Source organism: Atractosteus spatula, chromosome 21 (genome assembly GCF_055471065.1).
Source record: "Atractosteus spatula isolate fAtrSpa1 chromosome 21, fAtrSpa1.hap1, whole genome shotgun sequence".
NCBI lineage: Eukaryota > Metazoa > Chordata > Actinopteri > Semionotiformes > Lepisosteidae > Atractosteus > Atractosteus spatula.
In genome coordinates this window covers 1708495-1721570 of record NC_142726.1, presented here as the reverse complement: position 1 = coordinate 1721570, position 13076 = coordinate 1708495, and the positions used below count along the sequence as shown (strand labels likewise).

The window sequence follows — 13076 nt, the reverse complement described above, 5'->3', positions numbered from 1 at the left end:
GAGTTCGCTGCGCTCGATGAACATGAGGTCTTGACTTCCGGGTCAATACTGATCACATGGCGCTGTTCTTAAAATAACTCATCCTCGGTGTCCTCCTGAAATCAGCTATGTGCTGTATTTTACTCAATGGTGGGTGAAGTTCCTTTCCACCCCCAAAAGTGTAATTACATTTTGTCCATCCTCCTCGTTCACTACAGATAATGTATACAAATATGTATTATTGATGAACCTAGAAATGTATGAGAATTGACACAGGTCGGCAGCTATAGGTAGGTTATAAGAAATGCCATTAACACAGGGTGCTATTATTAATAGGTAAATCATATTTGTATAGCATCATAACCAATAATATCGCATCATAGCAAACAGTATTTAGATACCTCTTTATTGGTAGATTATAATAAAAAATGCAAAGAGTATTTTATTCCATTACAATTGACCCAAGTAAACAGACTCGCGATCATTTTCGGTAGTGCAAAACACCACCGACAGGGGGCAAACTCCTTTGTTATTCTGTGAAATCCTCTGACCTGCGCAAATTTAGCAATTTTCTGATTGGTTGTGCAACTCTTTCAAGATGTCTTCTGCCGTGGTGGAGCATGTTGTCGCGGATGCTGGAGCTTTTTTGAAGAAGGCGCCGTTGCAGGTGAGAAAGAGAGTCGGCGGAGCGCACTGGGATGCGGTGTCTGTATTAGCCGTGTACAGACAGAACCAAAGAGCTCACAATCAGGGGTGTTAGTGCCGTGCTGGGACAGCGGAGTTGTGAGTGCGTTGGTGCGCTGCTATCGCACTGGGCGAAGTGGTTCAGGGGTACAGCCTGGTAGTGTTTATTCTTTCATATTGTAGATATTAAAATTCGAATGGATTTTACTAGTAGCCATTTTCTCTTAAGCATCTTCAGTTGTTCCTAAGGTGTTGAGATTTAGGTGTCGAACTAATCACATTTGAGGTGCGTAGCTGCGTCAGCATGCGTAGGCTGCAAAGAAACACGTAATAGGTTTATTTTCTTTCTTCTCCTTTCAGCATGGAATAAACCTACTACTTGTTCCTAATCAAAATTAAGATTCGTCTGATATCCAGATTGTACTTTAAATATACTCTTTACACATGTGACACGTCTTGCCGCCCCTATTTTAGGATTTTGGGAAGAATATCTACACAGTGAAAGAGGTGGTGAATGAAATCCGGGACAAACAGACCAGGAACAGTTTGGCGTTCCTGCCGTATCAACTGCAGTTTAAGGAGCCCCTTCCCGAATTCATTCAAATTGGTGAGTTAATGTTTCGACCTTTTGGTGATATTGACAATAACTCTACGTTCTGCATGTCGGAGTGTTATCTATGCCGAAGTTCATGAATGGATGAGCAAAATTGGACCTGTTTTGGCTTGGGCCAGTTGCCTAAAATACCGGTTATAGCCAATGCCATAAAAATGGTACAAATGTTTGGACACTGTTACACTTTTTGCTTCTCTCATTGGGAGGATGTACAGTAGATCAGAACTGTGAAGTATCAGCATTGTCCAAGAACCTTAGTTATAATAAATGCCACTTTGGGCTTCCACAGGCAGTGCAGGAATAAGTTTCTCCAACTGGGATTCTTTCACCTGGTTCGTGCTTTTTTAATTCCAGTGACTGAATTCTCCAAAAAGACCGGAGACTACCCAAGCCTCTCGGCGACGGACATTAAGGTGCTGGCTCTGACCTACCAGCTGGAGTCGGAGGTCCTCGGCGTCGCCCACCTCAAGACAGAACCAGAAGTGAAAGTAAGAAGAAAACGGCGGACGTTCGGTTTTATAATAGTGCTCATAAGTTTCATTCGCAAGAGCACCTCGTGTGTAAATGTGTCTCGGAGTGCTGTGCAACGTGCAGAGAAAGAGAAAAATGTGCATGGCAGGACGCACAGCAGTGTATCCTGCGGGCACAGTTCCTCAAGTGTCCAGGCGGAGTGCTCTACAGCCCGGGAACTCATGGGTTGAATTCCCACACCAGTCACTGCTGTTGTAACCCTGAGCAAGGCACTGCTCTCAGACCTCTCCAGGAGACGCTTCGGGCTGTATACATGAGACTGGCGCTGGGAGTAGTGCCTGCAGTGAACCGCTCGGCCAGGTCAGGAGGAGGTGGATTTCCACACGCACACAGGCGGCTCTGTCAGCGAGTAAAGGCTTGGGACCAGTGGGAACAGAATCCAGTCACGCGAACAGTTGATTCAGAGTCAGGAGGGGAATAAGAACTATAAAATGACCAGAACCAAATGTCAGTGGCTAAAAGCGAGCAGAATTTTGAATTTTACTCTAAATTTAACAGGCAGTGAGAGCACAGATGCTAAATTGGGTTTGATGGATTCATCTGATTTCAAGACCCAAAGCAGATGGGTCCTGCGCAGACTGCAGTTTGACAACTTTCCTATTGGCAACCAACGAATAAAACATTAAAACCTATATTTTTTTGTTTCAGGTCGAAGTGTGCAGCACCTGGAGACACCCAGAGGCACCCGTCAACATTGCTGGATTCCACATCCCGTCTAAGGTCAGAGGCCGAGGACACTATGAACAGAATCTTGCTGGGACCTATTGAGACTGGTCTTCACAAACAAGTTTAAGGCAGACGTGGCCAACTGCTCAGTGTTCTCCTTCAAGCTGTAGGGTTAATTCTGTTTTCCAGTTTAAGTGTCTCAAGATATGATGAGGTGAGGTAACACTCTGTGTAAGCAAATTCATTTTTGCAGGTTTGTTTTTAGTAGCTGCATTTAGCTTGATTGTCAATCCTGGAAATAGTAGTAACAGTGCGAAACAGTGGTTAGAGACCTGGATTTATAGCTGGAAGATTGTGGGACTGCAGACTGCAGTTGACTAGGACTGCTCCTATAAAACTCTCACTTGTACAAATCAATATTGCTGCTGATAAAGGTGTCACAAAAATTAGTTAACAGCAAAGGACACCAACTTTTATTCTGCTCCAGTTTCCTGAAGGACACAGCAGGCCAAGAGTTCTCAATTCTAGTCCTGGAGGTCTAGAATAAACCTTGAGTTCTGAGTTACACAATCGAACCCTTAATTGACTTAATAACTGGATTCATGTGATTTATTTTAAACATCAGCTTTTAAAAAATGGAGATTGCCTTTTAACTGTCACATTTTGTAAGAAGCTTGTGTCAGAATTTTGAGTAGGAAAATATTGCAACATTTCCAATCAAGCAAGTCATTAGTTCAATTAAGGCTTCAATTAAGTAATTAAGCTCCGCTGGAAGGAAATCCAGCAAATACAAGGATATCCAGGACCAGGACGGGGAAGTCCTGCTTGTAGGTTATATAGTGGATTTAATATTTGATTTAAGAATGTTTTTTTCTTTTGTTGTTGTTGCAGAAAAGTACTTCAGACAAGACTGTAGGAGTCAGACCAAATTGCTCCAAGTCACAGAATTCCAGCTCCCCAGACGATGCCCAGTTCAACTCCTTCCAGTTCTGGAGAAGCCCCTTGCCCAGCATTGAAGCTGACTTGCTGGAGTTACTGGTGAGGACTGGACAGAGCTGGAGTGGATGCCTGTTCTCCATTTCCAGCAGCAGTCCAAGTGTTACCTCTAATGCCTTCTCTACCATTTTAATGTTTTCTTAAGGCAGGGGGCACAGTGGCGCAGTGGTTAGCATTGCTACCTCTGGGCACTGGGGCCCTGTGTTCGGTTCCTGGGGTGCTGTCTGTGTCTGTGTGTGCCCTGCGATGGACTGGCGTCCTGTCCTGGGTGTATCCTGCCTTGCACCCATAGCTTCCTGGGATAGGCTCCAGCTCCAGCTCCCCTGGCTACCTTGTATTTGGCAACATAAGATGTAAGAGAGGTTACAGCTAAGCAGAGGCCATTGGGCCCAGCATGCTGGTGTGATTTGCTGGTAGTGTATTGTTCTTAGACTCTGCAGCCGTCCTTGAAGGACTCCAGCTACATGGCTGATCAGCTTGCTTCAGCCACTCTGTGAGTAATTTATAGAACAGCTTTGGAATCCGTCTGCTGGGTTATGTGTTACTGCCCCGAGGCTGAACGAGGTCTGGGACTTCCCTGCTGCGGCTGTCCAGGCTGTAAGGAGGCCTGTTGTCTTTCTGCAGAACGCCGAGACGGTCTCGGCCGCGTGCAGTTCAGCGGGAGCGACTGTCGATGAGCCGCAGCCTGCGCCCGTCTCCGCTGATCAGTGCTGCGGCGAGTCCCGGACAGCGGGAAGCGCGGGAGAGGAGGAGGAGGAGGAGGAGGAGGAGGCGGAGAGTGGCTCCGAGGAAGAGGAAAGTGGAGACGGAGGCTGGATCACTCCCAGGAACATCAGGCAGGTCCAGCTCAACATGGGAGTCCAGCAGGCTCCAGGCGAAGTGAGAGTGGGCTGCCTGACGACAGACTTCGCCATGCAGGTGACTCTGTGATGAAACCGCCGCCGAGAGCTCGGTCCCCCCGGAGTACAAGGACTGCGTTGGAAAAGATTAGCTATGTTTCACTTGCGTGTTGAAGAAACCCCAGGAATTCTGTGAAACTGCCTTTTCCCTGAACACCTCTTTACTTTGTTTTTTTTAAACAGAACGTTCTCATTCAGATTGGGCTGCACGTGCTGTCAGTCAATGGAATGGTCATCAGGCAAACCAGGAGCTACACATTACGCTGCCACGCCTGCTTTAAGTGAGTGTGTTTAAGGAGAATGTTGGGGGATCACAAACATGTTTTAATTCCATTGTCCTGCAAATGAAGGACAGTAATCTCCAGGTGTTTGTTTTATACGGGAAAAGGTCAAAGAGCTGTAACTGAACTGTAACTGGCTAGCCAGATTTAGCATGTTATGCCTGTACCTTGAATAGTTATACTTTTTTCCTTAAGTCAATATTGGAGCAGAAAATTCTTCCTTAAAAGTGTTTGCTGGTAACAGGTGTCACTTCAATGTCATCATTTCAAGACCAGACCTGCTGCAGTTTAAACTTTTCTGTTATTTTTGTTTTAATTATGATAACTCTGGTCAAGAGTGAATCCCTCACCGTACAGTTTTATTTTGTATCACCTGTGTGGCATTTGGCTGCCATAATTTATGGTCAATGTACGTAACTGTGTATATTTTTAGAATATAATGGTATAGCTATAAGGAGGGTCTAAAGTATGTATTGTCCTTTTAAAATCCTTTGTAATGTAGCATTAAGTCTGTAGTACTAAAACATGTTTATTTGTTACTTAGTAGGCGTTGCATAGAGAATTTCTAAGTAGGGAGCTGCGTCAGCATGCGTAGGCTGCACAGGCGCAGGTAAGGGTTTATTCCTGCTGATAGGAAAAGAGACATGACGTTTCAGCTATGGAGCTTCTTCACATGAAGAAAGGAATAAACTCTCACCTGTTCCAGTGCATAGAGAATGAATAATGTGACGGAAGTGATCGATTTAAGGTTATCATCCCATGGTTTGTTGTTGGTGATGGTCTGAATTGGGGGAAAAAAGACCTTATAAGAACATAAGAAGGGTTACAAACAAGAGGGGACCACTTGGCTCTGCTAATAGCAACGGAACGAGCTGCACTGGATAAGCATCCCAAGGATTTCATCTGGCTGTTTATGGAAAGATACCAGGGTATCCGCTTTGACAGCATGGCAGGCTAGTGTTCCAAAGATGTAAGTGTTCTTGGTGTCTATAAGCATATTTTAGTTTTATTCTGTTTTGAGTGATTCCTGTCAACATCAAACATTTTACAGCAAAACTTTGGCAGCAGCACTACTGAGAACAAGGTGAAAAGGGCAAGCACTGAGCTCTGTGTGACTACGAGGCTGGTTGAAACGCGCAGCACTGGGGTTTTCTGAACAGCTGCCAGGAGAAATGCGTTTTGTATTTGCTCTTCTAGGAGCACGACGAACATGACCAAAGTGTTCTGTCCACACTGCGGGAATAAGACCTTGAAGAAAGTGGCAGTGACCGTCAACGAAGATGGCACCCTACAGATGCACCTGTCCAAGAACCCCAAAGTGCTGAACCCCAGGGGGCTGAAGGTGAGAGGGGGGTAATGGATAGAAACCACTTCGACAAAGCTATCCTCTCACAGGAGAGAGACTAATTCTGTTTAAAGCACTTCAGAGAAGAGTTAAATAATTGTAGTTTACCAGAGACTTAAGTACTGTTTAATCTGTTTAATTAAAGCCTAATGAAAATGCTGTGTACTCTGCTGCGGCAAACAGGTCACACTGGAAACTAGAAAAGTAGGTAATATCCCTACATGCTGCAAGATTAGGGAGAAGGATGATATCTAAATGGACAGTCATCAATTTGACACCTTTAACAAGTTGCCAGTGTGAAAATCTGAGCCTGGCACTGAGGAGGGTGACCGGGCAGCTACATAATGAAACAAGGTCCAATCCAGCGTTTGCTGGGGGATATTTTTCAGGCCCCATGAATTTTAGTATGTGCTCAACCAGGAAGAAGCACATGCTCACCCTGTGCTGAACGGGAGAGCTATGGCAGATGTCTGACTGCTCTCCTCTCCCCACCTCCTGCAGTACTCCCTGCCCCTGCCACAAGGGGGCAAACATGCCAACAACCCCCACCTGGTGGAGGACCAGCGCTTCCCCCAGCAGCGGCTGTCGCGCAAGGCCCGGCAGAAGACCGACGTCTTCGACCCCGACTACGTGGCGGGCGCCTCCCCCTTCGCCGAGAACGACATCTACAGCCGCGCGGCGGGGCTGCACCTGCGGGACGAGCAGGCTGGCGGCGGCAGGCGGCGCACCAACCCCAACGCAGCCAGGAAGAAACTTGTCAAGAGGAGATGAAGCCGGCGCTGAACCCCGAGAGCGCCGCTGCACACGTATCTGATGAGGATTCGTGGCTGGCAAGGGGTCAGGGGTCAGAGCATTTCCTACCCTCGGCTCCTTCCTTCCAGGTCTTCCAGTCGGGCTCCATTAATGACCTTTCTGAAGTGTAACCCATGTGACTGTGGCTGATTCATTCGTGTCCGCCTGGCATGAGTGAACGAGTGACAGCACGTGTTAGGCTGGTATGATTTCGTAAGTCTATTTAAAAAAAAAATGTAGGAAGGTAAAATCAGAGTTCTGGGACGAGTTAAAATCTGCTTTGTAACAACCCAAGCTGGTGCCTATCTTTTGATGCTGCGCCTGAATTGATGCTCCATCCAGGACTTCAGTTGGCCGTTAGAAGACAGTAGACGTTTTCAGGTCTCCTTTCAGATAGTTTTAAAAATAAATTGTCGAGTAATATTAGACTTCACAATCTGCTCTTTTATCTTAAAGTAATGCATTTTTGTTTAACTATTACAATATTTAAGAATTTGCATGTTTTGTATAGTGTTGGTATAAGCAGCAGGGATTTGAATTCACTGTCCAATACTGATGGTACAAACAGCTCAACAGTATCTGAGTAAGACCACTACTGCCAGCAATGTACTCATAAATAAATTTATTCTTTATATTACAGCCCAGGTGTCCCTTGTATTTCCTTACACAAATTATACCCTCCACATTGTGAAACCCCACCACTTCTCAAAGTCGAAAACCAGCATCTAAGGTGTCAGAAGGCAAACATGGATTTGAAAAGTATTTTTTTCAGCTTCAAAGGGTGTGATTTCAGTAAATTAAAAATGCAAAAGACAGGAAAGTTAGAAGTCAATGTCACAGGCACCTCAGAACAGAGAAAACAACATGAAGAGCAGCTGCTCAGCTACCAAGGAAATTTCTGAACTAGACATTGCAGAGGTTATCTGTTTGAGTCTACACACTTCACCATGATTGTCCCTCACCACTGAAAGACTACTCATCTACTTCAGGGCCACGAAGAAAAATTAAGATGAACATAACTTATCGCATTTCCTCCAGAAGCTCCGGTTTTCTCTCACAGTCCAAAAACATACTGGCAGGTTAACTGGTTTCTGGGTATATTGGTCCTGGTGTGTCCGTGCCTGCCCTGTGAGGGGACTGCCATCCCAGTCAGGGTGTACCCTGCCTCGTGCCTGCTGCTTGCCCCAGCAGTCTTCAATTACCCCCGCGACCCTGAATTGGATAAAACAGAAGGTGGAAGGATGGATAATTAATCATTAAACTCCTCTTTCAACCAAGTGTAGTTTCTCATCCAAGTGAAGTCGCTGCTGTTGCCTGAGACCATAAGAAGCATAAAGGCCTGTTCCTTTTGTGCCAAAGCCATAATCATGAGATGTATGTGTGCAGTGTCAGCACCCTGAGTAGGGCAGGGATTAATCGGAGTCCCTCTTTTAGCACGTCATTGACTTCTGGGGCTTAAGTCAGGGATGTGCCACACCTCCGGTTGGCACTAGCCCACCAGTCCGTCCCTGCAGACCTTGTTAGGAAAGAAATGGCTGCATGGGTGGGCTTGTCAGAGGAGCCCGGCTGCTGTGCTCTCATACATCCACCCTGCACAGTAGAGGAGACACTGCTGGCAGGCAGGCAGACAGGTCATGAAGGCCTTAGCACAGGAATGATCCCAAATCCAGGGCAGATACAAGAGAAGTAACCAGCCATTCAAACTTCTTTTCTGAAGTCTAAAATCTTACTGTTATGAAAACTGCACACCAATTGTAACTCCCTATAGGTTGGGCTCCTTGCTCATAGGCAAGAACGACAACTGTTCCAAAACTGCAATAATGTACATTCACGGAAACTGTTCTTTTATAAATCCGTGCGGAGACTGCCAGCTACAAGGGGCAATTTAGAATAGCCAGGTAGTGCGTCTTTGTTATCTGGGAGAAAACCAGAGCTCCGTGTGAAGATTCTCTCAGTCACTGGGAGAACATGCAAGCACGTTTTATGAACAACAACAGGTTTCTTCAAAAACAGATGAGGTACTGGTCAGAGAGCATGGGCCACGATGAAAAAACTGACACATCAAGAAGGAACAAGCCCAGTTTGGGGTGCTGTGGAAACAGAGAACCACGTGCCTTCCTGTTGTTGCTATGGTCCAGCCTCCTCCGGTGTTAGTTGCACCACTGGTGTCGCTGCATCCTCCAGCCTGGACAGAGGGGGGAGGGGGGTCTCCTGCGTGGGACTGGAGTCGACCCCGGCCTGCACGTCTCCCGCACTCTCCAGATCGCTGCCGAGCTCCCCTGCTGGGGGCAGCACCTCCTTCTTGGGCAGGATGAACGCCAGCGGCTCCAGAATCTCCCCCACATTAATGCAGCCCAGGGAGCCGTGCTTGTGGACTTGTGTGGGCTGGATTCCTAGATACACACATACAGCACAACAACTGAGCTGGGCACTTCGGTGAAACTATAGTCTAAATCTAGATCTGTTATTCAAATGCAGAGACTCACACATTCCACACCTACTTAAAATAAATCTATACTACAAAAAAATAAGAACTGTAATGAAAAATCTAACTTTAGTAAAAATATTTGAATCTGATATTAGAATTGTAACATTTTAAAAGCATTTATAGCTCTAGTCAGAATCATAAACCTTCATAATGTTTAGCCTCACAATTTATTTTCCACGTAAAAAACAGATTTGCTCTTTTTAGAAATGTACAAAGTAAATGAATATGACATACACAGACACACAGAGGTTTACATACGTAGACACAGTAGTTACAGAAAACAGCTGGTCTCCCACGGCCAGCCAGAATCTCCTTCAGAGAGCCCGTAACACTGTGGACATACCGAGTATGAGAGCCACCTGCGCAGGAGGGAAGAGGACTTGCAGGCAGCGATTCAGGAAAGGCACCATGTCTTCGGCGAAGGCACAGCAAAACTGCGTGAACAGCTCCCTCTCCCGGTCACTGAAGGCCGCCTCCTCGGCCCGCTGGAACACCAGGATCAGCTTGGTCACCTGCGGGCAGGGGAGCACGGTCACCGTGGGCACAGGTTTCCTCCCACAGTCCAAAGACATACTGGTAGGCTTCACTGGTTTCTGGGCTTAACCGGCCCTGCCGTGAGCATGTGCATGTTTGTGTCTGTGTGTCTACCCTCTGGTGGACTGCTGGCCTATCCAGTGTGTACCCCACCTCGCACCCGTTACTTCAAAGGATAGGCTAGGATCCCCCACAGCCCTGCACTGGATAAAGAGGTTAGACAGACATGGTTGGATGTCCTAACATTACAAAACTAGGCAGGTTTAATACTGATTCCTGCCTGATGTTTGCTGGTGGCCACAAATATGGACCTCAGCATTCTTGGTGGGACAAGGCAGAAGCTTGAAGCACTGACTGCCAGTCTGTACATTTCCACTGGCCAGGGACTGTCTGAATGTTTGAATGCACCGAAGGGCTTGAGGATGAGGGGCCGAGGTCCTACACAAAGCAGCGAAGAGAAGGGAGAGGCCCAGTACCTTGAGGAGAGCCTCCTCCAAGCCGCTGGTCACGTCCTGCGCCAGGGCCACGGGGCAGCAGAGCCGCAGGTCGTTGAAGGCCATCAAGACGTTGTTGAGAAAGCACGCCAGCGGTGGGAAGTCCAGGAGGATCATCGGGGGCTGGAGGGTGCCAGGCTGGGTGCTGGGTGGCGCGGCGGGGATGGTGCTGCCCAGCATGGCTGGTACCGAGATCAGGGTGTACAAATTCATGTCCTCCTGGAACTGCACCACCGCATCCTGCACCGCATGGCGGAAAGCGTCCATGGCGACCCTCTGGAACATGGGAGCCAGCTGGCCGCGGAAATCGGCCCCCACCCTGCTGAAGGACAGCCCGAAGTACATGCACTGCCCCAGTAAGGAGTCCAGACGGCTGCCCACCCCACGCTGCAGGTCCCGCTCGAGAGTTTCCAGGAACTCCGAGACCTTCTGCACCACCCAGCCGTGGAAGATGGCACTCTCATTCACTGCCTGGCCCCCCGGGGCCAGCAGCGGGTCCTCGTCGGAGAAGATGGCGCGGTACTGGGTGATGATGTCAAAGAGGTGCACGCGGCACGCCTCGATGGTCTTGGTGATGTGGAAGTAAGGGTCATCGTCCGGGATGGCACTCAGGATGGAGCCCAGCCAGCTCCCCCGCGTCTGCAGGAACTTCACCCGCAGCTCCGCCTCCGTAAAGACATCCATGCGCCGCAGGTAGCCAATCACGCGCAGGCAGACGGGCAGCTGGGCGTTGCTGCGCAGCTGTTGCAGCAGCTGGTTCAGCATGAGCTGAGCAGACTGACGCACTTCATGCACAATGCCCTGCAGGAGGAGATAATGACAATGGTCACTGAGGAACCTGGCATTATGGTCAGTGCTGATGTCACTGAGTATCCGTCAATGGAGATGTAGCCTTTTGGGTCTTCAGGGAGTCACTAGCAAACAGGGAGCTGCAACCATACAGTTGTATGCAAAAGTTTGGGCCCCCGGTCAAACTGCATGTTGCAAGTTAACACAAGCCCTGCCAGGTACCAACTTCAACAGAAAACACACATACTTTGTACCTGTTATTGGGGGTATAGGTTCTCCCCTGCAACCCTGAACTGGAAGAAGTGGCTAGAAAATGGATAGATGGAAAACATATCTAATGCTAAGAAAAAAATTTAATTATTCCACAAATACAGTATAAACTTACACAAAACACTCCTGTAGACAATCATGCCCTTAAAGTGTTTTAGTTCCTTCTGTAGACTAGGGAAAAACCTAAAAATTAGTAATGGTAGTACTGTAAAAGACCTACTGCACACGATAGCAGTCGAGTACAAAATCCAAGAAAATGATTTCTGAATTTTGCAAAAGCCTGTGGAAGTGTTTTGCCTTAATTAAACAAAGTGAAGCAGCAGATCCCTTCTGGGCGACCCAGGATGCCCAAGCGTGATCCTGAAGCACCACGAGCTAGACGGCACCCTGCAGCCGGTCCCTGGAGCCCGCGCTGAGCTCAAACAGCCAGTCCAGAGCTGCGGAGAAGGAACAGCGCTCCGGGCTGGACTCATGCCCCCAGTACCTGGACAACGGGGAGACAGCAGTGCTTCTTCTCCAGCCGCCTGACGTAGGCGGCCAGCTCCAGCGCCTCCTCGTAGTAGCCGTTGCGGACGCAGGTGTCCATGAGCTGTGGGATCTCTAGGATCTCCAGGATTTCCGTGTGGCGGTTCAGTGTCAGGCTGTTCATCCGGCGGCTGGCCCCAATGTCCTCCGCCTCCGTCATGAAGGCCCTGGGACAGAGAGCACCCCCATCAGGACGCAAGCATGTGTCAGACACACAGCGCAGGGTTGAGCAGTCACACACACACTGCGCAGGGGTGAGCAGTCACACACACTTCCTGTCACTCTGCCTTTGCACCCCCATCTTGACATTTGACCCCAGTTCTTTATCAGATTTTAAAAGTGCACATTAGGCACTGATTTTGAAATGTACCAGTGGTGTTTTCTACAGTAAACAAGACTTATGCAAGAGACCGATGGTTGGCAACTAATTTGGACCTGGACAGAAAAACACAGCCACAGTCTCAGTGAAGCGCCGCTCTAGAAGAGGACTGGGCTGTCCTGGTCGACTGGACAGTTTTCCAGCTCTTCCAGTGCTGCTGCTGCTGTTTGGAAGAGATCTAAAACAGGCATGTTCATGTCCACTCGCTGGCACCAACCTGCATTTCTCCCCAAAACCGGGTAACTTGTCCAGGAGCCGCGACACGCTGCTCTCCACCCGCCCGAAGTCGCGGTAGATCTCCTGGGTGCAGTCGGCCGTGCGGATGAAGGTCTTGTAGTTGCAGAAGGCGAGCTCCCGGGTCTGCTGCAGGATCTGAGCCCGCTCCTCCGCCAGCCTCTCCGGCTCCCGGGTCAGCTTGTCCACCCCAAACGAGCTCAGCTCGGACAAGTAAGCCGCAAAGTCCGGGTTCTCTCGCCAGTTGTCGGGGAAGCTGTCTTTAAAAATCGAAGCCAGGATGCTCTCGTCTTCCACGTCCACGGCGGCCATCTTGGTGAGGTCGACTTCAGCCGTCATCTCCCCCAGCTTTGCGTAAATGAAAGTTGAATAAAATATTCGGGATTTAAAAAAAACAACAAACGAATAAATAGCAGAATCGGGGTGTTGTGGTCATCCAAAAAAAGCCGTCACGCACAGTTAGTTTAAAAAACACGTTTACATAGTAAAGAAAAAGATCATTTAACGCCAGAGAAAAAGACGGTCGCCTGTCGCTAAGCCGGCGGTGGCTCGGCGGTGTTGCTGTAGGGGGCGCTGT

The 13076-nt window shown here is 48.3% G+C and overlaps 2 protein-coding genes across 2 annotated transcripts; one reads left to right on the top strand and one right to left on the bottom strand.

Moving 5' to 3' along the window:
* Nucleotides 1–252: 252 nt before the first annotated feature.
* Nucleotides 253–7425, top strand: nob1 (NIN1 (RPN12) binding protein 1 homolog). The gene is made up of 10 exons (XM_088939290.1): nt 253–269; nt 578–646; nt 1138–1270; nt 1631–1764; nt 2456–2527; nt 3365–3511; nt 4094–4387; nt 4552–4649; nt 5847–5991; nt 6496–7425. Exons 2-10 carry the CDS (start codon nt 578–580, stop codon nt 6763–6765), a joined length of 1362 nt encoding a protein of 453 aa, XP_088795416.1. The 5' UTR covers nt 253–269; the 3' UTR covers nt 6766–7425.
* On the bottom strand, nt 7394–13059 carry cog8 (component of oligomeric golgi complex 8). Its single transcript, XM_088939289.1, has 6 exons — nt 12483–13059; nt 11846–12053; nt 10285–11103; nt 9618–9786; nt 8901–9179; nt 7394–7998 (listed from the first exon to the last, which is right to left on the bottom strand). Exons 1-5 carry the CDS (start codon nt 12836–12838, stop codon nt 8914–8916), a joined length of 1818 nt encoding a protein of 605 aa, XP_088795415.1. The 5' UTR covers nt 12839–13059; the 3' UTR covers nt 7394–7998; nt 8901–8913.
* Nucleotides 13060–13076: the final 17 nt, after the last annotated feature.

Bases quoted from the DNA above. Each gene is read 5' to 3' on its own strand.
- nob1 (XM_088939290.1), top strand. From the start codon at position 578: ATGTCTTCTGCCGTGGTGGAGCATGTTGTCGCGGATGCTGGAGCTTTT. The intron at 3,512-4,093 runs GTGAGGACTGGA...GTCTTTCTGCAG, and splicing joins CTGACTTGCTGGAGTTACTG to AACGCCGAGACGGTCTCGGC. The intron at 4,650-5,846 runs GTGAGTGTGTTT...TTGCTCTTCTAG, and splicing joins CGCTGCCACGCCTGCTTTAA to GAGCACGACGAACATGACCA.
- cog8 (XM_088939289.1), bottom strand. From the start codon at position 12,838: ATGACGGCTGAAGTCGACCTCACCAAGATGGCCGCCGTGGACGTGGAA. The intron at 11,104-11,845 runs GTACTGGGGGCA...CTCCTCCTGCAG, and splicing joins GCTGTCTCCCCGTTGTCCAG to GGCATTGTGCATGAAGTGCG. The intron at 9,180-9,617 runs GTATGTCCACAG...GTGTGTATCTAG, and splicing joins GCAGGTGGCTCTCATACTCG to GAATCCAGCCCACACAAGTC.